This window comes from Nicotiana tabacum, chromosome 4, assembly GCF_000715075.1.
Source record: "Nicotiana tabacum cultivar K326 chromosome 4, ASM71507v2, whole genome shotgun sequence".
Taxonomy (NCBI): Eukaryota; Viridiplantae; Streptophyta; class Magnoliopsida; order Solanales; family Solanaceae; genus Nicotiana; species Nicotiana tabacum.
Window position 1 is genome coordinate 143,876,629 of NC_134083.1, and position 23,995 is coordinate 143,900,623.

Consider the following 23,995-nt stretch of genomic DNA (forward strand, 5'->3'; position numbering starts at 1 on the left):
ACTCAAGTCAACTTTCTCAACCAGATTCAAATTCAAATATCAACACATACACCCCGCTGAAAGAAAAGAAACTCTCTACTCAACATTATAAGGAACACACCTACGTAGATTACTCCGCAGGGGATAACCCACCAGCTTAGCCTCAAATTGGCATCTTGTTATACCCTTTCGCAGTCACAATTACCATGCAATCACTTAATCTTTCTGAGTCTGAACTCATTAACAAGACGTGAGAATTTAATTTATCCCAAAATTTAACAAAGTGAAAGATCCTTCAAAATATTCATACTCGAGATTGTACGTCACATCAAAACGAAAATGAAGCACCCAATGGCCCTTTTTACATTTCAAGGAAACACTTCTCATCACATTCAAATCGTCTTAACATATCCCGCAGTCATATCATACTCATCACAAAGCCATTCCACCGCTCATCGAGCTAAAAATTCCACTCATATGGACATTACCGGACATATGAGTCCAAATGTATAAGTTACAACTGAAGCTACCGAGCTTAAGTTGCGGTCTAACCCTGGCCTCAAGTCCTCCAGACTGGCCCATCACCAAAACACAGAATACTCATCTCGAACCTCTTTCATGGAATCATAAGCCGGCGATGCACAGCTGATACTGAGCGCCCACATGCGCACACGAATACGTGGAAGGAATTCAAGGAGTTATGCTTCAAGATAAATCAATTACGCACGATAAGGAAATAAAGATGGGAAATTATCCAAAATGCCCTGTAGCCTCTCGAAGATAAGTATGGACGTCATCATACTGATCCGCAAGACTCTACTAGACACTTGCTCATGACTTGTAGAACCTATGAACCTAGGGCTCTGATACCAACTTGTCACGATCCAAAATCTACCTAGCCGTGATGGCACCTAACTCAACCCGTCAGGTAAGCCAATTAATAACTATCCAACTAAATGAGATTTATTAAGATAAAAAAAATGATAATACACCCCTTTTATACAAAAATTTCCTAAGGACTAGTAGTACAAATCATGAGCTTCTAAGATTAGAATTTATAAAGTTGGTATGAAATAAATACATTATCTGTTCGAAATGAACATAAACAGATTTTGTTTTTATAAATTTAAGGCTACCATGAACAAGAGGCAGCTACGACTGGAACACAGGTACATCTTCAAATCCAGTTCTCATCGATCACAGCAACATCAACATCCAATATCTGCACGCAAGGTGCAGAAGTGTAGTATGAGTACAACCAACCCCATGTACTCAATAAGTAACAAACCTAACCTTAGGTTAAAAGTAGTGATGAGCTGGAACAAAGGTCAGGGTCCAACACCAATAGCCAACAACAGTTCATAACAACATAATAGAAGTATTAAAAGAAGTAGCTCAGAGATAAAATGCTCAGCTCGTTCACAGTTCTAGAAAAATAGTCCTCATTTTCAAAAATATCAGTGAAAACCCAAATCCTTTACCGAAATCACCAATTTATGAGTAAGTTTGAAAACTGTGATTTTTTCCAAAACTTTTAGCAGGTAATTGTTTCATTTTTAAATAACATAAGGAAAATATATCTCTATGCCTTCATGTCAATATGTAGGAGAAGTCATGAATGATGCAATATCGTACAGCATGAGGAAAAATGTATCTCTATGCCTGTATGTCAAGTGTTCATGTCAATGTGATGAAACTCAGTAATAAAACCATATACAAACTCTAAGAGTATCATTTCACTCAGTCATCCCAGTCACTCAATCCTCACAGTCACTCAATCTTCTCAATCGCTCGGCACTCGCACTCAGTAGGTACCTGCGCTCACTAGGGGTATGTACAGACTCCGGAGGGGCTCCTTCAGCCCAAGCGCTATAACAAGCCAATCATGACATAAATCAGTCAACCATGTTGTGGCGTGCAGTCCGATCCCATAAATAATAAAATATATAAAGCCAATATGGCCTGTTGTGGCGTGCAGCCCGATCCTATAATTATCCTCACAATCAAGCCCTCGGCCTCACTCAGTCATCAATCTCTCCAGTCTCTCGGGCTCACAATGTCATGAAACTAGCCCAAAAATGATGATATGATGTATCAATATATAACAACAGAGACTGAGATATGATATGCAATGAATGAATATGACTGAGTATGAAATTACAGTTTAAACATATAATTCGACAGCAGAAATGACCTCAGTGGGTTCCAATAATACCAGCATTTGCCTAAGCAAGATTTCTAACATGAGTCACAGCTCAGTTCCTCTAACACATGAAAAATACATGGAAAAATACAAGTTAATTGACTATACAAATCTACGGAATCGAATGAGTCTCAATTTCTACGGTGCACGCCCACACGCCCGCCAACTAGCATGTGTGTCACCTCCCAAACAATTCACATAATACGTATAATCAAGGTCCATACCCTCAGCTCCAAGTTTAGAAGTGTTACTTACCTCGAACAAGCTGAATCTATTGCCGAGCAAGCTAAACAATACTCTGAAAATTCTATTCTACGTGTATCAACCTCCGAACGGCTCAAATCTAATCACAATTAAATCGATTCAGTCAATACAAATTATAAGAATTAATTCCATATGAAAATACTATTTTTTCTTCAAAATCTGAAAATACACTCAAAAATCGCCAGTGGGGCCCACGTCTCGGATTCTAACAAAACTCATAAAATCCGAACCTCCATTCAACCGCGAGTCTAACCATACTAAAATTACTCAAATTCGACCACAACTTGGTCTTCAAATCCTCAATTAAAGTCTATAAAAAATTTTATTGTTTTCTACACAAAACAATAATTTGTTGATAAAAAAACCAATAGATTCATATAATTTAACCAAAACCGAGTTAGAATCACTTATCCCAAGAAATATGGTGAAAATCGCCTAAAAATCGCTTCAGTACGAGCTCCATAGCTCCAAATGTGTTAAAATCGCGCGAAACCTCAAAATATAGCTTTTGTCCAGGTATTTACTCTTCGTGATAGCAAAGCACAAAATTTTCCAGCTCCAAATTGGCTCTTCGCGATCGCGAAGCACAAACTCCCCAACTCTTCCAGACAGCCTCTAGTATAATAGTAATAACATTTTGTACAAAATTCCAAATGACAAATGGTTTGACTTTTAGAAAACTAGACATCAAGGGCTACAACTTTTATTTTTTAATCATCGCCAAATTCCTTATAGATTGCGAGATAAAAGCTTCCAAAGTCGAGTGAGTGTAGCAGAGCTTTTGTTCTTCGCGATCGCGAAAGAGCTTCCGTGATTGCGATTCACAAGGACCCAAACTGCTGTTTGCTCTTCGCGAACGCGACCCAATGTTCACGATCGTGATGCACACCTCTGTAGACAAAAACCAGCAATTAAAAATGTCTTAAAAATGGTCTGAAACCACCCCGAAATTCACCCGAGCCCCTCAGAACCCCGTCTGAACATACCAACAAGTCCCAAAATATATTACGGACCTACTCAGGGCCTCAAATCACATATAACAACATCGAAATGATGAATCGCATCTTAATTCAAACTTAATGAAATTAAGAAATTCCAACTTCTACATTCGATGCCGAAACCTATCAAATCAAGTCTGATTGACCTCAAATTTTACACACAAGTCATAAATGACATAACGGACCTATTCCAATTTCCAAAATCGAATTCTGACCCCAATATCAAAAAGTCAACTCCCCGATCAAACTTCCAAAATTAAACTTTATATTTTCGTCATTTCAAGCCTAATTTAACTACGGGCTTCCAAAAACTTTTACGGATGCACTCCTAAGTCCAAAATCACCATACGGAGCTATTGAAATCACTAAAACTCTATTCCGGGGTTGTTTACACATAAGTCAATATCCGATCAACTATTTCAACTTAAGCTTTAAATCTTGAAACTAATTGTTCCAATTCATTCTGAATCCTCTCCGACGAGTCACATAATTATAATTGAACACAAGATAAGCAGTAAATAGGGGAATGGGGATATAATACTCGATACTACCGGCCGGATCGTTACACTCCCCTCCTTTTTTCTTCCAGTAAAAAGTTATTGTTATTCCACCCAAAAAACTAAACAAACATTCGTTTCAAAATTATTTTCACTAAATGCCATCGAAAAATTCCATTGAAGACAAAAAATTTCACTTTATTTTCTTATTCTTCTATCAAAGCCACCTAAGTTTTCATTAATTCTCACCTGCAATTTATTAGCGACAGCCTACTAACTAGGTTTGCTTTGGAAGAAAAAAGAGAAAGGGAAAAGGAAGAAGAAAAGAAAGTTAATGGCAACGATATGGGGTGATGGTGTTGGTTATGTGGGAGTTTGAGGGAAGTTGGGATAGAAAAAGTGGGTGGAGACTAGCAAATGAATGAAAAAAAATATTGGAATGAAAAGAAGGAGGGGAAAAGAAATGATTAAAGGGAAGGGAGGTAAAATTAGGATAGGAAATGAAAACAAATATAGAAAGGGGAGGGGAGTTTGCTAGGGAAGACAGAGAGAAATGTGGGAGGGGAGGGGAAAAGAGAAGGGGATAGGGATAGGTCTTTATTCTTTTTTATTTCTTTTTCTTCATTCTAATATTATTTAATTAAAACAATCCCATTACGCGCCTTGACAGCGTGACTTTCACTCAGTTCGTCCATGTCAACTACACCATTTTCACATAGGTATGGTCAACGGTCAAAAGTATTTATAGTAGTCATTTCTTCAATATAAGTGTTAAAATGGAAAAATGGGAAAGTTGTAAGTTTGTTTACTGGATTGACAAATGGCTACAAGTTTAGGTGGCCCCGAGGCTATTTTGCCAAACATAAACTAAGGTTAAAAACAAAAGAAATGATTAAAAAAGAAAAAAGAAAGAAAAACTGCAACTCCCCTTTCGTTTAACTCCACTGCCTTGCCCCTTCATTTTACCTCTCCCCATTTCTTTCCCCTTTCTGAAAATTCCACCCCCATTATTCCCGATGCCTTCACCTCCCCTAATTCCTCCTTAATTTCTCTTCTTTTCCTTTTCTTTTCTCGATTGATTTTTCTTCTAGGGTTCTTGTGAGGTGTTGTCACTAGTGGTCTTTTTTTAATGAAAGACTGATTGGTGTTTTCTTAGTTGCAGGTAAGTGATTTGAAGGTTGAGTTTAAGATTTGGAATTGGTGGAGAAGATTTGGTGGAAGAAGGCACCTCACTATTAGTATAAAGGTGATGATGAATTGGTGTCCGTCTACGACGTTCTAATTTTTGTTGCTCGTTGCTGCCTTCGGTCTCTGAAGAGATGCAGGGTTGTTGGTGCTCTAGTAGTGCATGACGATGGCATTGTTGATGGTGCTCTAGTAGTGCATGACGATGGCATTGTTGCTGGCATATCATAATATTTTCAGAAAATGAGGCCGAGTTTTTCATGGGCAAAATGGTGATTTTATTGAACATAAGACTAAAAAGAGAATTTGGGTAAAAAATAGATAATTTAAGATATTTTTTATCTGATCAATAATTGGTCATGAATGAAGATTATGGTGGTAGTATGGCTCCGATTGAATAGTTTTGGTGGGGTTGAGAAGGAGAGAGAAATATTTTTAGCAAATTTCATAAATTGATTTAATACCCTGAAACTCGCCTAAACTATACAACTTTTGTCAGTTCCCCACCTAAACTATCGCATGTCCCAGAAAACTCTCTGAACTATATCCCCTTCATAATAAAGCCCCTTCGTCGCATTCTTACTAGTGCGTATAATACACTATCCAAATTATTTTTAAAATCTGTCATGTGGCAATCTACGTGGATATTTGTAGCTTAATCTAAAAAACAAACTTAATTAAGATTTTAATACTCTTTATTATATCATTATAAAAAATTACTTAGTAAAAATAAAAAGGGGGCTAGGGTTAAAACTAGTGGGTCAATTATAAAAAACTCATTTTCTCTTTGCTCTCATCGGAGAATGGCTACACTAATCTCTCAGTAGCGATTTTCACCATTAATCTTGGTTTTAATCTCGAATGCTTTATCGATTCTTGCTTCTGTTCGAAAATCAGGATAAAAACTAGGGTTTCTGCTCCTGAATCAGTATAGAAAATTAGAGTTTTGACATACTTAAATTCTGAAGATTGTCGAAGGAGATACCTAAGCTATTAAACAAGATAGCTACATGTCCTATTTCTTTATTCCCTAATTACTTGAAAGGCATTAAACCTCATGCTCTACAAATACTTTAAATAATGTTCTTTCTTTCAAATAAAGGGTAAGAAACAAAGTATGGATAAAATGACAAAGATAAGAAATTAATTCAGAAATAACAAGAGAGAGAATTTCAGATGGATTTAGATGAAGAAATGGAGAAGAATGGTGAAAAATGGAGAAAAAAGGTAAATAAATGAGGAAGGAAGGTGAAATATAAGAAAAACAGGAGAAAATAAAAAGAAATATAAATTTCAAAATATAAGGGCTAATTAGTTGTTAGACACTGTAAGATGGGCCATTTTAATGGTTTTTTCAGCCTTCACGCGCTTTTGGACGATTTATTACACACATTATGCCACATAAGCGACGAGGGAATTTTATTATGAAGGGGGATATAGTTCAGGGGGTTTTCGGGGACATGCGATAGTTTAGGTAGGGAGCTGACAAAAGTTGTATAGTTTAGGCGGGCTTTAGGGTATTAACTCATTTTAAAATATGGGTGTTAAACCAGTAAAACGGTACAGTTGAATTTGTTGCGTGATTTATAAAAAAGTGAACTAATTTGATCCCAAAATGATAAATAAATTAAATTAAGTATAAGACTTAGCGTTGAAATCTAGAGAAATAGCAAGCAGACTGGTTTCGGCAGCAAAGCTTCCGAAGACAGCGATAAAGACAATATTAGAAAGAAAATAAAGTTATATTATTCAGCTTGATAGTAAAATGAAGCATAAGTTTTGCCAGAGATTTTGTGTCCTACAATGGTTATTCAAGTCCATTTTTATAGCTATACCTAGGGAACAAGATCCTAGGATCAAGACCCTCTTAAATGACAATAATGAGGGTCATTGATGAATGTGTAACAGCAGACCATGAATACAAAAATTCTCTGCAACGGCTGCATATTTAATACTGAAGAATATTCTTCATTAAATGTCGTCCGATAATAAATATTTGTTTGCCTCCATTGACTGTGTTCCATTCAGGATCTATCCGATACCAGCCGAAATTATTATCCTCAGTCTTGGTTCCTACTCGCTTCATCTTCCGTCCGCCTCGGTTCCACATGACATGTAATTATTCGAGCATTTAATATAAATAAATTTTACCCTATATATATAGTCCCCTTGCTTTCCGGTGGCACATCTTTGTGTCATCAGGAAGTTGGTGAAGATTCTTTTCTTGGCAGGTAAAACCCTTCTGAAAAATTTCTGACGCTTGATAAGACGCACGTCTCCTCGTATTTAATACTCCGAACACGTATTACCCCACGATTTATCAATATTTTTACCGATTCTCGAGGTAATCATGACCACGATTTTAGCCGCATATACCTTTACTTATATGCCTCATTCTTCTTCTTTCACTTCTACAACTTCATAAACTTTCTTAACCTCTTTGCACTTATCTTCCTTTTGCTTTCATCTCTCTTTGATCCTTTTGAAAAAAACTCTATCATCTCCTTATCATCATGGCTTTTTTTACTAGTTCTTCTGGTTTTCTCTTCGGTGGGGGCCCGAAGAGGAGCAAAGATAAAGAGGTTGATGTTGATATTTGATCCTCCCACAATGAGCACCATTATACCTAATCATCTAAACACTGCCAAAGATTTTGAAGAGAAATTCGCCACTCCAAACCCTCGAACTTGGGTTGTTGGTAAATATTCTTCTTATATTCGCCCTTCTAGCATTCTTGCTGTGAAGGAGGACTGTAACTGGCATGCCCTAGACATCATTGCTCTCGATCTGGTGGAGTGGGTAACCTTCACTAAGAAGGGTTTACGTACATTTATATGTATCCCTTCACTTTGGGTCTGTTTTCTTTGAGCGGGGGATTTGACCCCATGATTTTGGAGTTGTGCCACTGGTACCAGGTCTGTTTGGCTCAGGTGGGTCCTTCGGTGTAACTAACAGTGGCTTGTCTGTGGCGGCTGTGCCAGGAAACGAAGGAGTCCCTCACCCTGGCACATATGATGAACCTCTACTCCCCCAAAATCTTTCGTGGGGGAGTAATAAATTTCAGCAAGTGTGGCCACCATACCTTGCTTACAAGCATGGATGATGATAATGATCGTGCATAGATGGAGCGGTTTGTTGTCATTGCTACCAAAGATATCATCCCGGCCACAACTCCATCTTTCCCCGAATCTTAGAATCGTTCACGTAAGTTCAAAATCTATCTCTTTCTCAGAAAACGATTGTCCCCATATCATTGTTAACCCTTTTTCTTTTGTTATTTCAGCTACTCGATGGACACCACCAAGGGTTGAAGTCTTGGACCGATGGGTTAACAAGATTATGGACATCACTACGTTAGAGACCCGCTGGTGGAAGGAGTTGGCCCTCAAATATGAGTGGAGGGCCAAGAACCATGGTAAACTGACTCTTCCTTCATTCCACCTTTGTACATAAGAAAACCTGCTAACCCTACCTTTTTATTTAATTCATGTCTCCCGCAGGGTTCTGTTTCCCGCCTTGAGAGGGATGTTTTGGTCGGTCCCGCAGAGGTTACGAAGTTGTTGTAGGAAACTTTCACCCTAACAGGTGCCCTTGGGTCTGCTTCCAGTGCAAATACTTTCTCTAGGCATCCTCGGCTAGAGAACAAGCAACCAAAAAGGCGGCATTCTTCCTCGGTTGGGGATAACAATAAGAAAGTAAAGAAATCCACACCCGAGCCAGTCGCAGTCACTGTAGTTATTGACGATGGGGAAGCTAGTGATGGAGAGGTTTCCCTTCTAAGGAGACAAAGATCTTCATCGGCTCAATCGAATTCTCAGTATGGAGAGCTTAGAACCCCAACTAAGGGCGAGGTCAGAGTGCTCTAGGGAGAACTGGATCTAGTGGAGAATGCTGACTCTTCCTTTCTAGTCCCAGTTGCTACTCCTGGTCCTATGAGGTTGAATATCGGGCATCTTCTGCCTTTGGATGGTGATCAACCAACAAACAGCACGGCCTCTATCGCAGCTACTTCTCAACCTACAACACCATCAGCTTCATCTCCCTCCACACCGGTCGTGCCTTCATCACCAGAAACTGCCACATCTCCTATGTTGGCTGCAGACACCGAAGAGGAGGATGTCCCTCCTCCCTAGTCCCTTGACCACGGGAATTTGGGGCACAACTATTCATTCTCTTTCTGTCGATCCCCAAGTGAGGAGGGGCGTCTCTCTCTCTCGGTCTCAAAAGAGTTCCACCTGCTGTCCAGGCCGGTGAAGCTCACCAATTACCTGAAGCCACTGTCTTCAAAGAATGATAAGAAGAAAATACACTCTCTTTCAGGGAAGTGTATGTTAAATAACGCCATGCATAATGCAGCAGCGGTATTGTACTTGTTGTTTTTACTGCTTGTTTTTATTCATCTGTTACAGCAGGGTTTCTGACTTCGATATTTGTTTTACAAGCCAACTTCCTCGCTTCTGATGGCCTTCAGAGATTGATCCTTGACAAAGAGGGACTTATGTCCGAGCGGGATCAACTGTTGGCCGAGAAGAATTAACTCGTCGCACGCCTCTCGGTACTAGAGGCGAAGGCTACTGAAGCGGCCGAGCTTCAGTCCCGGTTGCAACAGAGTGAGCAAGATGTGATGTATCACAGCCAAGAATCCACTAAACTACATGCACAACTTCAGGATGCAAAGGCTAGGCAGGCTAAATATCAAGATGTTTCTCTTGCGGCTATCGAGCGCGAGTCTGCCTCCATCGAACGAGCAAATAATTTGGAGGCAGCTTTGAACTCAAAGGCTTAAGAGGTTGTTGCTGCCAAGGAAAAGCAGGCTTGGGTGGAAGATAGGTACAAGAAGATCATGGATCAAAATAAGGTTCACATAACCACAATCCGTGATCTCGATCTTAGCCTTAGTGCCATGAGATCCGAGTTGGATTGCCTTTTGACCGAGGTTGATAGGCTTAAGGCAAAAGTTCAGCACCAAAGAGATTCTATCATCATTGAAAAAACACAATCTATGTACCATATGAAGAGAAAAACCTTGGAAGAGGCCAAAGCAGGCGTTATTGATATTGATGATAAGATTACCAAGGCTCGAACACTGGAGTTAATTGCTCGAGAACGCCTCCCGGCGCAGCCTGATGCAACTGGCTCTTCTAGTCCCGGTTTTGAGTTTTCGGGAACCGAGGAGAAACTTGAAGAGAATGATGATGAAGGCCAAGATCCTTTGCTGACGACAGATCCGCCTACTTCCCCCGGCGGCATAGATGTTTCTCTTCCCCTGAGTTCCGGTGGCGACTAAGTTTAGCCTTTTTGCTTTGTTTTCTTTTGTTGTCTTCTTTTGTATCTTTGTATTCATGACGCTTGACATGTTTGATAAATAAAAAGGACCTTTTGTTTAAGTATTGCACAAATTTTATTCCTTTTACGTCGAATTAAGTAACACTTCGGGTGTGTTTTCTTCCGATAGCTTTTGGGTTCCGGGCATAAACTTTTCTAGAACCAACCCTTTACGATGAGGGTTTCATAAGAGAGGGCCCTCTTATGTTTATGTTATTCTTGAAGAGGACGTCTCATGCTCATTCCGGCACTAGTATTTGAAGTTTTTAGTTAACTTTCAAATGATAAAATTAAATCAATTCATTGTTTGGACAAGAAACAAGATAAAAATAAAAGGACTTCATTTTATTCCTTCTATCTTCAAAAGTACATTAGCATTCGTTTGTTGAAAGAAAAGAAATTGCCAATACATGTGGCTAATTTGTACAACTTATTTCTACGGGGCTAGCTGTGCAGTCCCCAGTCTTGATAAGACATTATTGTTCCCGGGTCTCACAGTCTCGGTTTTCGTGGAAATCAAGTTGACGTATTCTTATACTATCCCCCCCCCTATTATTCGAATGCGTCGAATGCGAATTGGAACACTGGAAGTCTTGCTTCTCTGAGGAAAAACACTTGTGAACGGTTGAATAGCCTTTGGTATGATGGCAAGTTTTGCTTCCCATTAGGAATTTGCCATCGAGCCAAAGACTATTTAACCATCCCGCAGTGGTTTGTCGTTTCAATGCCTTGTCATTTAAAGGTCTTAACTTTGCTGATGACATTTCCTTTGTAGTATGCTTTCCATTGGTACCTCGTTAAAAATCTTTCCAGAAAAAACCCAGAATGGAAAAAGAGTGCAACACATACTTTCAGTGTAAGTAGGATCCATCAGCAGTGATACCTTTTGAGGAGAGTCACATTCCAGTTGCTCGGCAATTTGACTCCATCTTGGTTCTCTAGTGCATATGATCCTTTTCCGGTGATAGAAAAAACCCGGTATGGGCCTTCCTATGTCGGACCCAACTTTCCCGCGTTGAGCTCCTGGGTGTTCTAAGTCACTTTCCTCAAAAACAAGTCTCCCACTTTAAAATAGCGGAGATTGGCCCTTCAGTTATAGAATCTTTCCATCCTTTGTTTCTGAGCCACCATTATTATATGCGCCAAGTCCATGCGTTCGTCAAGCAAATCCAGTTTGACCAGTAATGCCTCATTATTTGCTTCTTCGTCCGCCCGAAAGTACCGCAAGGTCGGTTCTCCTACTTCCACCAGGATCAGAGCTTCTACGTCGTATATGAGAGAGAAAGGTGTCTCCCCCATGCTTGACTTAGTCGTCGTCCGGTATGCCCACAACACTCCCGATAACACTTCAAGCCACTTGCCCTTGGATGCTTCCAACCTCTTTTTGAGGTTTTGAATAACAACCATATTAGTTGATTTTGCCTGCCTATTTGCGCTTGAATGGTATGGTGAATATGTGATTCTTTTAATTTTCAGGTCTTCAAGAAATTTTGTAACCTTAGAGCCTATGAAATGTGGTCCATTGTCGCAGGCAATCTCCTTCGGTATTCCAAACTGAAAATTATATTTTTCCACAGTAAATTGACCACTCTGCGCTCACCGATCTTTTGGTAGGGACCTGCCTCAACCCATTTAGTGAAGTAATCAGTTAAAATTAAAAGAAACCTTACCTTCCCGGGACCTGGTGGCAGCGGCCTAACTATATACATCCCTCATTTCATGAATGGCCATGGGGACAGTACCGAATGCAATAGTTCTAGCGGTTGGTGCACTAACGGTGCATGGCATTGACACTTGTCACATTTCTGAACGAATGCCTCCGCGTCTTGTTCCATCAGAGGCCAATAGTATCCTGCTCTAACTAATTTTAGCACCAATGAATCTGCACTAGAATGATTCCCGCATATCCCTTCATGAACCTCTCTCATGACTTAATCTGCCTCTGAGGCTCCTAAACATCGGGCCAACGGGCCTTGGAACAACCTTCTATATAGCTTCCCCCCTCCCTCCCCCTCCCCTAAAAGCTATAGCGAGCTGCTTTGGTAGAGAGTGCTCGGGATGCCCTCGGGTCTTCGAGAAGCTTGTCGTACTGAAGGTAATCGATGAATCATTCCTCCAGTCCCAGACTTGGTTGGTTGTATTTACTTCACAATAACCATCCACATCTAGTATCGAATGCATGATTTGTACGACGGTACCAAAATCTGATCCCTACATCTCTGTGAACGACCCAAAATTGGCCAACGCATCTGCTTTTATGCTTTCTTCTCTCGGGATGTGGATAATCGACCACTACCCCGAACCATGTGAGCAAAGTTTGAACTTTAATCACATATTGGTGCATGTGTTCCTCCTTTGTGTCAAAGATCTCATAAACTTGGTTTACCACTAGCTGCGAATCACATTTGATCTCTATGACCTCGGAGCCAAGTCCCCGGGCCTATTCGAGTCTTGTAATCAATGCCTCATACTCGGATTTATTGTTAGTTAAAGGAACAAATTTTATGGTCTGCCTCAGGGTTTCTCCCGAGGACGTGATTAGGAGAACCCCGAGCCCGGACCCTTTCACATTGGAAGCTCCATCTGTGAACAGGGTCCAAACTCCTGATGTCATTTCTGACACCATCATCGCTTCTTTTGCAGCCAAATGCAGTAGCCCGGGACTGAAATCGGCCACGAAGTCGGCCAAAACTTGTGATTTGATCACAGTCTTGGGCTTATACTCAATATCAAATTCACTAATTTCAACTGTCCATTTGGTCAGCCGACCTGACAACTCAGGTTTGTGAAAGACATTCCGCAAGGGAAAGGTTGTCACAACGGCTATCAGGTGGCACTAAAAATAAGGCCTAAGCTTTTGAGAGGCGACTACGAGAACTAAGGTCAGTTTTTCGAGGTGCCGATAATGAGTTTCCTCTCCCGACAAAATTTTGCTAACATAATAGACAGGAGATTGCGTACCTTCATCCTCCCGGACTAGAACGGCTCTTACCACTACCTTTGAGACCGCTATGTATATCAGCAATTGTTCGCCTTCCTCTGGTTTTGATAGTAGCGGAGGGCTTGATAGATAACATTTTAGGTCTTTTAAGGCCTGTTGGCATTCTAGATTCCATTCGAAGTTGTTCTTCTTCTTTAAAAGTGAGAAGAATTTATGACATTTTTCTGAAGATCGAGAAATGAACCTACTTAGAGCAGCCAATCTACCGGTTAGCCTTTGGACTTCTTTCGCACTTGTCAGCTGGTCTGGGATGTCCTTGATGGCTTTTATCTTATTGGGATTGACCTCGATCCCTCTTTGTGACAACAAGAAACCCAAGAATTTTTCGGAGCTAACTCTGAACGCGCATTTTTTGGGGTTGAGCTTCATGTTATGCTTCCTTAGGATATCGAAGGTTTCCAAGAGGTGTTTTAAATGGTCACCTGCATTCAAAAACTTGACCAGCATATCATCTATGTATACTTCCATTGTCTTACCTTTTCGTTTTCGAACATCTTGTTCATGAGCCTCTGATAAGTGGCTCCAGCATTTTTAAGCTCGAAGAGCATTACATTACAACAATATGTGCCAAAGTTTGTTATGAACAAAGTTTTTTCTTGATCCTCCGGGTTCATCTTAATTTGATTGTACACGGAATAAGCATCAAAAAAACTCATTAACTCGTGTCTGGCGGTCGCGTCAATCATTTGATCGATGTTCGGCAGTGGGAACGAATCTTTTGAGCACGCCTTATTCAAGTCTTTATAATCTAAGCACATTCAAAATTTATTATTCTTTTTCGAAACTACAACTATATTAGCTAGCCAGTCGGGATACCTTACCTCTCGGATAGAACCGATATCAAGTAACCGAGTTACCTCTATTGGGCGTTTCTTATGCCTTAGGGTGGGATGATTGGGTCCAGGCTTAGCTTGTGCACAGCTACCTCTAGCGGGATACCTTTCATGTCCGCGTGCGACCACGTGAAACAATCAACATTAGTTTTAAGAAAATCATTAAATCCTGACCTGAGCTTGGGGTTGAGTCCTGTACCCAAGTGAAATTTTCTCTCCAAGAATTTTTCGAACAAAGCCTCTTGTTTGAGTTCTTCTTCCGTGAACTTGGCCGTGTCTATTTCTTCCGGTACTTGAAAATATCTTGGTACTTGATGGGATTCCGACGACTCCTCCCCTTTGTCATCTTCGATCGGTTCGGGAATAGGCATCGGTTCCTATAATTGCTATGTGTTGAGTTCATTCCCTTTTACTGCTGGAAATCGATACCGCATTCATTTACCTTGTTGTCAATTGATCTCCTATTATTTGTTTGATTCCCTCTGGAGTTGGGAATTTAAACAGTTGGTGATATGTTGATGGTATGGCATTCATCTCATGTAGCCAAGGTCTACCACGAATTATGTTGTAGCCCATGTCGCCGTCCACCACTTCAAATAAGGTGGTCTTCGTGACACCTTCGGCATTTGTGGGCAACAAGATTTCCCCCCGGGTTGTCACACTCGCTAAGTTGAACCTGGCGAGAAGCTTTGTTGTCGGAATGATGCTTCCGGTAAGTTTGGCTTGATCCAGCACCCTCCATTGAATGATGTTGGCTGAACTTCCCCGGTCAACCAAAACACGTTTAATATTGAAATCTAAAACATTAAGATAAATTACCAGGGCATCGTTGTACGGCAGAAGAAGTCCATCGGCGTCTTCTTCCGTGAAGGTGATGGCGTCATTGGTAACTTCCTAGAGTCTCTTGCTATGAGTCACTGATACCTTTGTCTTCTTGGCTGCCGAGAAAGTTACACTACTGATCTCGTTCCCCCCGAAAATCATATTGATAGTTAGTCAAGGAGGGTCTTCCCCTATCTTCGAGGGTTCCGCGTTGTCTCGGCTACGACTGTAATTATTCTTAACCTATTCGCTTAAGAATTCCCTGAGATGGCCGTTCTTCAACAGTGTTGCCACCTCCTTGTGCAGATGTCAGCAGTCCCCAGTTCGGTGGCCATAAGTCCCATGATATTCGCACCATAAATTAGGATCCCTCTAGCTGGGATCGGATCTCATTGGCCTCGGGAACCGTGCTTCCTTGATGTTTCTCATTGTCGATACCAGCTCCACTACGCTAATATTGAAATTATACTCTAACAGCCTGGGATAAGTGAAATCCCGGGAACCCGATACCTTTTTGTCCTACAACGACCTATTATTTCGACCGTGGTCAATTCTTCTACTGGGGTCGAACCTATCCGTTGATCGGAATCCTTTGCTACTGCGTCCTTCGACCCTCTCGTAGGGTAAGAATTGGCCCTTAGAAGATCGCCGATATGAATAAAAATCATCTTTCAATTTATCCCTGTTCTTTTCTCGATCCCGACCCTTGGTTGATGCCGAGAAGCCGAGCTGATCATCTTCTATCCTTATCTTTGATTCATAATGGTTATGGACATCCGCCCATGTAGTTGTTTGGAACTCGAGCGGGCTTTCTTTCACCTTTTGGGAGGCATCGGAGCTCCTCAGGTTCAACCCCTTAGTAAATGCCTCAGCTTCCCATTCATGTGGCACGACCGGTAACATCCTTTCTTTCTGTAACCTGATCACAAACTCACGCAGTAACTCGGGCTCTCTTTGCTAAATTCTGAATATGTCCGCCTTCCGGTCCTAGACCTTCATGGCCCCAACATGGGCCTTGATGAAAGAATCTGCGAGCATCTCAAAGGAATATATTGAGTGTTCGGGTAAGAGTGAATACCATGTCAAGGCCCCCTTCGTGAGGGTTTCTCCGTATTTCTTCAACAGGACCGACTCAATCTCATGTTGGACCAAGTCGTTTCCTTTCACCGCCATGGTATAGGTTGTGCTATACTCCTGAGGGCCTGAAGTCCCATCATACTTCGGTATGTGTGGCATTTTGAATCGTTTCGGAATCAATTCTAGTGTTGTGCTCGGCTTAAATGGCAATTGGGTGTACTTCTTCGAGTTCGGGCCCTTCAACGCTGGTGGTGTGCCAGTAATTTGGTCCATTTAAACATGGAACTCTTTCGCGTTCTGATCCATCCACTCGTTCATTTTCCTCATGAACCTCATGAGTTCGGTTTTGAAGGGATCATTGTCGTTGTCGTTACCGGCTCCGCTATCGATCCCCCCGGCTCCATCGAAGCCAACCTCACCCCTCGAGGTGTTGTTATCAACTCTTTGAGCTATTTGATTTGTGGGAGCGCCGAGAAGAACATGGCCTCTTCTATTCCATTGTTGGAAGCGTCTGACAATGCCTGATTTAGTTCTCATGGCCTGGTCTTGCCTTGAGAGATGGCACATGATGGACTTTTGCTACTCTCTCGGGATCCTTACTGTTTCCGCAACGTGCTCATCATTAGGATTTGTCTCCTCCACATGTCGGGTATATGGCCCGCCATGGATCGAAGTTGCAACGTCCCCCTCATTGTGGGTCTCATTGATCGAATCCTCGTGTTATGGCAGATTATTTAGTGCCTCAACGTTGTGTATGATGTTAACATCGTCAGCTGCCATTTTATACGATTTTTGCTATGAAACAAAGAATCAAATAAGTTAGTAATAGATTCAAGGATCAACTCAATTACGCAGTTGTCTAAGCCCCACGATGGGTGCCAAACTGTTTACCTGTAAAACTGTACAATTGAATTTGTTGCGTGATTTATAGACAAGTGAATTGATTTGATCCCAAAATGATAAATAAATTAAATGAAATATAAGACTTAACATTGAAATCGAGAGAAATAACAAGCAACCTAGTTTCGGGAGCAAAGCTTCTGAAGACAACGATAAGGACAATATTAGACATAAAATAAAGTTATATTATTCAGCTTTATAGTAAAATGTACTCCCTCCGTTTCAATTTATGTGAACCTGTTTGACTGGGCACGGAGTTTAAGAAAAAATGAAGACTTTTGAAATTTGTGGTCCTAAACAAGTCAAAAAGGGGTCCAGAGTATTTGTGTGGTTATAAAAGCTTCTCATTAATGGTAGAATAGCTTAAACTAAATTGTATCCAAATTTAGAAAGGGGTCACTCTTTTTGGAACAGACCAAAAAGGAAATAGGTTCACATAAAATGGAACGGAGGGAGTAGCATAAATTTTGCTAGAGATTCCGTGTCCTACAATGGTTGTTCAAGTCCATTTTTATAGCTATACTTAGGAAATAAGATCCTAGGATCAAGCCCCTCTTAAATGACAATAATGAGGGTCATTGATGAATGTGTAACGACAGGCCATAAATGCTAAAATTCTCTACAACAGTTGCATATTTAATACTGAGGAGTATTGTTCATTAAACATCATCCGATGACAAACATTCGTTTGCCTCAGTTGATTGTGTTCCGTTCGGGATCTACCCAATACCAACCGAAGTTGTTGTCCTCGGTCTTGATTCCTATTCATTTCATCTTTCGTCCGCCTCCGATTTCACGTGTCATGTAATCATTCGAGCATTTAATATAAACCAATTTCACCATATACGGTAGGACCCATAAATTACATGTGTCAAACCATAAAAAACCTTATCATATGACGTGTTATCCTTGTCAACACAATTGAGTATCAAGCTTTGATGCAGGTGTTTAAAACGTGTGTTTTTATAAGTTAAGGTATTCAAATGAAAAAGTTAAAAGTTTATTTACCGGGATGAAAAATTAATGCAAGTTGAAGTGTCTACGAGTTCGTTTTGCCTAAAATAAAAATAAAACATAATTAAAGTCCAGCCGCCATAAAACTAAAGTGAATGACTCATAGCTGAAATAAATCAACGAAGTGGAGTATGACCCCGAAGGTAGTGGTAACGCCTGCAAACGAAGAGAGCTTGCCCCGATGTTTGGAATCAGTAAAAATTGCGCAAAAAGAGCGTCTCATTTCCATCAGATTTCAACTCATTTACTCCACAGCTGCAGCGACTTCCCGTGCTAATACATTGGTGGACTTTCTGGTAAATTCACTTGGCTTCTCCAACAAAGAAGCCATTTCGACAAGCTCCAAGGTAACTCGTTCGACACTCCGAAATTATGAGCCACATTTGTTACTTGATCTCTTTCACAAAATGGGTATGAACAAAGCCCAGATTAAAACTCGTGTCTCTTCTTCTGTCAAGTGAAGAAGAGCTCGATTATTGTACAAAATCCATTATCAGAGAAAGAGAAGAGAGACGAAGAGAGAGAAAATATCTAATCTATTGAAATGAAAATGTCTCACTTATTTTATTCCAGAACCATCTATTTGTTTATATAAAAGTAGAAGTGGCTATCAAGTAAATACAAAATGTGTCTATTACATATAAGAGTATAACATGTACAAAGAGGTTGCTTCAGCTATAATTGGGCCAGTGGTTTATTGGGCCTGTGCTATCCAACACCCCCCTCAAGCTTGAGGGTGAGAGCACACCAAGCTTGCCAAACAGATTATGATGGAGGTGTCCTGGAAGAGACTTGGTTGATATATCAGCCACTTGTTCAGAACTGGAACAAAATGAAGTGAAACCAAGCCAGAATGCAGACTGTCGCGCACATAATGGCAATCAATCTCGATGTGTTTTGTACGCTCATGAAAAATAGGATTCCGAGCAATATGAAGTGATGCCTTCCTGTCACAATAAATAGGGATAGGAGAGGATATCAACAACCCAAGATCAGCTAGAATCCTAATCAGCCAAGAAATTTCAGCCACAACCATGTTCAAAGCTCGGTATTCTACCTCAGCGGAAGATAAGAAAATGGTGGGCTGCTTATTACTCTTCCAAGATATAGGACAGCCACCAAGTGTGATGTAATAACCAGTGATAGACCTCCGAGATTGGGCACAAGTAGCCCAGTCAGAATCAGCATAGGCTATAAGAGAACAATCAGAAGAATTGGAGAGCAAGATCCCAAGATCAGGAACAGCAGACAGATACCTAAGGACATGTATAGCAGCCAACATATGAGGAATTTGAGGAGCCTGTAAGAACTGGCTAAGATGTTGCATATAAAAGGCAATATCAAGCCGGGTATGTTGAAGAAAATTCAACTTCCCAATGATCCTCCTATAAGTGTTAGGATCAGATAGTGGCTCTCACATGTCAGCAACCAACTTGATGGAAGAATCAAGAGGTGTCATCACTGAGGAGAAATTCTGACAATGAAATTCAACTAGCAAATCAGAAGTAAACTTTTGTTGGCTCATGACAAATCCCTGAGAAGTGTGAGTGACCTCTAAACCCAAGAAGTAATGAATGGAACCCAAATCGTTAATCTTAAAGTGTGCATCTAGGAAGGTTTTGACACTGTCCAACTCAGAAATGTTGTCCCCAGCCAACAAAATGTCATCAACATAAACAGCCAGTACAGTGAGAGACCCATCAACAGATTTTGTGAATAAGGAATAATCATTTTTGCTTGAAATGTAGCCTCTAGAGAGCAGAGCTTCAGACAGTTTAGAGAACCACTATCTAGAAGCCTGCTTGAGGCCATACAAAGACTTCTTGAGCTTGCAAACTAGAGGAGAAGTAGAGGAAGACTGTGTAGAAGAAGCAGAAACTTGCAAGCCAGGGGCAACTTTCATGTATACTTCTTCATTTAGATCCCCATGAAGAAAAGCATTATTTACATTGAGTTGGTAGACTGTCCAATCCTTCTTGGCAACAAGGGAGAGGAGGCATTTAATGGTAGTGAATTTAACGACAGGGGAAAAAGTCTCATTGTAGTCAATGTGCTCTTTTTGAGTATCCCCTCTAATCACCAACCTAGCCTTGTACTTCTCAATAGAACCATCAGATTTCTGCTTGATTTTATATACCCATTTGCAAGGAATGGGCTTCTTGTTGGGAGGAAGAGAGACTATGTCCCAAGTGTGATTAGCCTCAAGAGCTTCAAATTCCTTTAGCATTGCCTCTTGCCAAGCACGATGGGAAGCATCCTGTTGGTAAAAGTGAGGCTCATACAAGTGTAGTTCAGCAGTGGATAGCTTAGAGTTAGGAGGGGAAGAAGACTGAACATTAGAACAGGAATAATCAGAAAGATAGGGAGGAGGATTACTCACCCTAAGGGACTTCCTAAGAGGTGGAGGAGCACAAGGTGCAACAGAAGAGGAAAGATCAGGAAGAGGAGTAGATACATGGGCAGAAATTGGAGAAGATGAGGAAGTGGAGACTAATGGAGCAGAAGAGGTGTAAGAAGGAGTGTCAACAAAATGAGGAGATGGAGCTGTGAAAATAGGAGAAGAAGGGGAAGCATAAGGAAAGACAAACTCATGAAATACAACATCCCTAAAGTAGAAAATGGAATGAGTGTATAAATTCAACAGTTTGTATCCTTTCTTTCCACAAGGATAACCAAGAAAGATGCAAGAAATGGCCCTAGATTGGAATTTATCCCTCCCAAACTTAGGTGAGGTGGCAAAATATAAGCAACCAAAGGACTTGAGATGATCATGGGAAGGAGGGTGACCATGAAGTTTTTAATAAGGTGAGATGTTATTCAAAACAGTAGAAGGGAATCTATTGACAAGATAGGTAGCAGTTAAGACACAATCACCCCAATATTTGGAAGGTAAGTTAGATTGAAACAAGATGTTTTCAGTAAGTGCTTATGTTTTCTCTCTACAACCCCATTTTGTTGTGGGGTGTGTGGAATGGTGGTATGGTGCAAAATACCTTGGGAAGAGAAAAAGGATTTGGCCTCAGAACTAGTACCAAGCTCAAAAGCATTATCAGATCTAAAACTTTGAACTGAAGTGTGGAATTGTGTGATTACCATAGAAATAAAAGCTTTAATAATAGATAAAGCATTACCCTTGCATGAAAGTAGATAGGTCCAGGTGATTCTTGTAAAATCATCTACTAAAGTCAAGAAATATCTGAAACCATCAAAGGTATTAGTGTTGTAGGGTCCCCAAATGTCAATGTGTACTAACTGGAAAGGAGCAGATATCAAAAGATGGAGCTATCAGTAAATGGTAATCTTTGTTGCCTAGCCATAGGACAAATAGAGCAAATAAAAGATTGTTTAGAAGAAACCTTGCTAGAAACAAATGGAATAGATTTCATTCTAGCAAAAGGTATGTGGCCTAGTCTTTGGTGCCAAAATAGATCAGTTTTATTGATACTAGAAATTGAATTACAATGGGGAGCAAAGGGAAAAGGAGTTACAGGATTAAGTGCAGAAGTAGAAACATTACAAGACTGATTAGAAAAAATAGGGCAAGAAGATGCAGTAAAATCAGAAACATTGTAAACAGCAAATGGGACTGACATAGATGATGGAGCAGTATCATCAAGGTGGAGAAAATACAGACCATTAGTAACTTTACCAATTTCCAGTGGCCACTTCAGAGAAGGGCCTTATAAGTAGCAATTAGAAATGGTGAGTATTGCAAGACAATTAAGTTAAAGAAGAAGTTGATATACTGAGATCAAGTTAAATTGAAAAGAAGGCACAAGAAGGACATTATGTAACATTATGTCAGCCCTAAGGTGTAAAGATCCAGTTGAGACAACTTTGACTTTATAACCATTAGGAAGAGTGATTAAGAATGGCTTAGGTAATGGTTTTAAATTGTGAAGAAACTGTTTATGAGGTGTCATGTAGTTAGTAGCCCCAGAATCTAAAATCCAAGTATCATCACTTAACTGAGAAGATGCACAAACATGAAAATCAATAGAATTAACCATAGAACTTTTCAACAAACCTGCAAAGTGAGCATAGCCAAAAGTTTCTCCAGAAGAACCATTGTCATTGGTACCAGGAGAAATATTTGCTTATTGTAGAAGAGAGACAAGATGTTGATATTGATCCTGGCTTAAACCATAAGTTGATGAAGTCACAGGTTGGGAAAGAGGAGCTTGAACTGAAGACTCAATAGATGAAGTGCCAGCATAAACACATGAGGCAAACCTTTTAGACCGTGTGAATTTGAAATCAAGAGGGAATCCATGCAGCTTGTAGCACTTCTCAATGGTGTGCCCTGGTTTTTTATAATATTTGCATGATATTTTCACACCTTGCCCAGGCTTTCTTGACTCAAACTAATCCCTTTGATTAAAAGTTTTCTGATTACCAGAAGGTGTAGAAGATGCAGAGAAAGAAACTGACTCGTTGGAGAGCCTGGTGTGTGAGAAGATTCCCTTTGTTTCTCATCATGTTGTAGCATAGAATAAGCTCTACTAACAGTAGGGAGTGGAGTCATCAAAAGAATGTTACTCTTAACTATAGAGTAAAATTCATTAAGGCCAGCTAAGAAGCAAAAGAGCTTGAGTTCTTCAATGAACTTGGGTAATGCACCACAAGAACAAACAGGACATACATATGCAGTACTCATTTCATCCCAAAGATTTCGCAACCTAGTAAAGTATGATGCAATATCTGAAGTCCCTTGAGAGATAGTGTCAATTTTCCTCTGAATCTGAATGAATTTGGACCCATAAGACTGTCCAAATCTTTCATTTATATCTAACCAGATTTTCCTATCAGTGTCGTACCCCAATACACTGGTAGAAATCTCCCTAGAAAAAGAATTAGTGATCCAAGCGATCACCATGTTATTGCATATTTTCCAAAAGGGATAATAGAGAGAATCTACTGAAGGTTTATCATGCCGACCATTAATCAGGCCCAGTTTATTTTTGGCAGACAGAGAAACAAGCATACTTTTCCTCCACGCGACAAAATCAGTACCATCAAACGGAGGAGAAACTAAATGAGTATCAGGACTATCCGACGGATGAACATAGAAAGGGTGAGAAGGATCTAGACTAAAAGTAGCAAAACCTTCAGAGGAGACGGACGAAGACGTAGTTTCAGCATCTATGGTCATGATAACACCTGGTATTTCTAAAATCAAATGATATTTCTAAGAAAACTTCAAAGCAGGATCACATATATACAGTAACGGATAGGAGTGAGAGTAGATGATACCGCTCTTCCTCTGAAATGGTGGAAAACTGTCAAGGCTTTAAAATTCAGTCAAAACTCCATGGACAACATCATTAAAGCTTCATCTTTGAAGTAATCGGCCACAATATCCGTAAAACCCCAAATTTTGGATTATTAGGGTTTGTATGTGAAACCGAAACTTGTAAAACTAAGGTCGAGGGTAACATCGCTCGACTCGGACAAGAGAGCTCGATTATTGTACAAACTCCATTATCAGAGAAGGAGAAGAGAGACGAAGAGAGAGAAAATATCTGATCTATTGAAATGAAAATGTCTCACTTGTTTTATTCGAGAATCATCTATTTGTTTATATACAAGTGGAAGTGGCTATCAAGTAAATGCAAAATGTGGCTAGCTACTACAAAATGTGTCTATTACATAAAAGAGTATAACATGTACAAAGAGGCTGCTTCAGCTATAATTGGGCCAGTCGTTTATTGGGCCTGTGCTGTCCAACATATTTATTTTCTCACATTGATAAAAACCTTAAACCCAAAATTAAGGTTTTACAAGAACCTGGCTTATCTGGATCTGACCTTGTTACATTTATCAATTGTAGTTGAAGTTTTTTGGTTTTTAAAGGGGGTAAAAGAATGAAGATAAAAGATCACATGATTCCACATGCA

At 40.2% G+C, this 23,995-nt stretch overlaps 1 protein-coding gene across 1 annotated transcript; it reads right to left on the minus strand.

Moving 5' to 3' along the window:
• Nucleotides 1-22,431: 22,431 nt before the first annotated feature.
• Nucleotides 22,432-23,250, minus strand: LOC142180160 (uncharacterized). Its single transcript, XM_075251100.1, has one exon. It carries the CDS (start codon nt 23,248-23,250, stop codon nt 22,432-22,434), a length of 819 nt encoding a protein of 272 aa, XP_075107201.1.
• Between the last annotated feature and the right edge of the window lie 745 nt (nt 23,251-23,995).

Excerpts from the sequence above, each read along its gene's own strand:
- LOC142180160 (XM_075251100.1), bottom strand. The coding sequence starts at position 23,250 with ATGACCATAGATGCTGAAACTACGTCTTCGTCCGTCTCCTCTGAAGGT.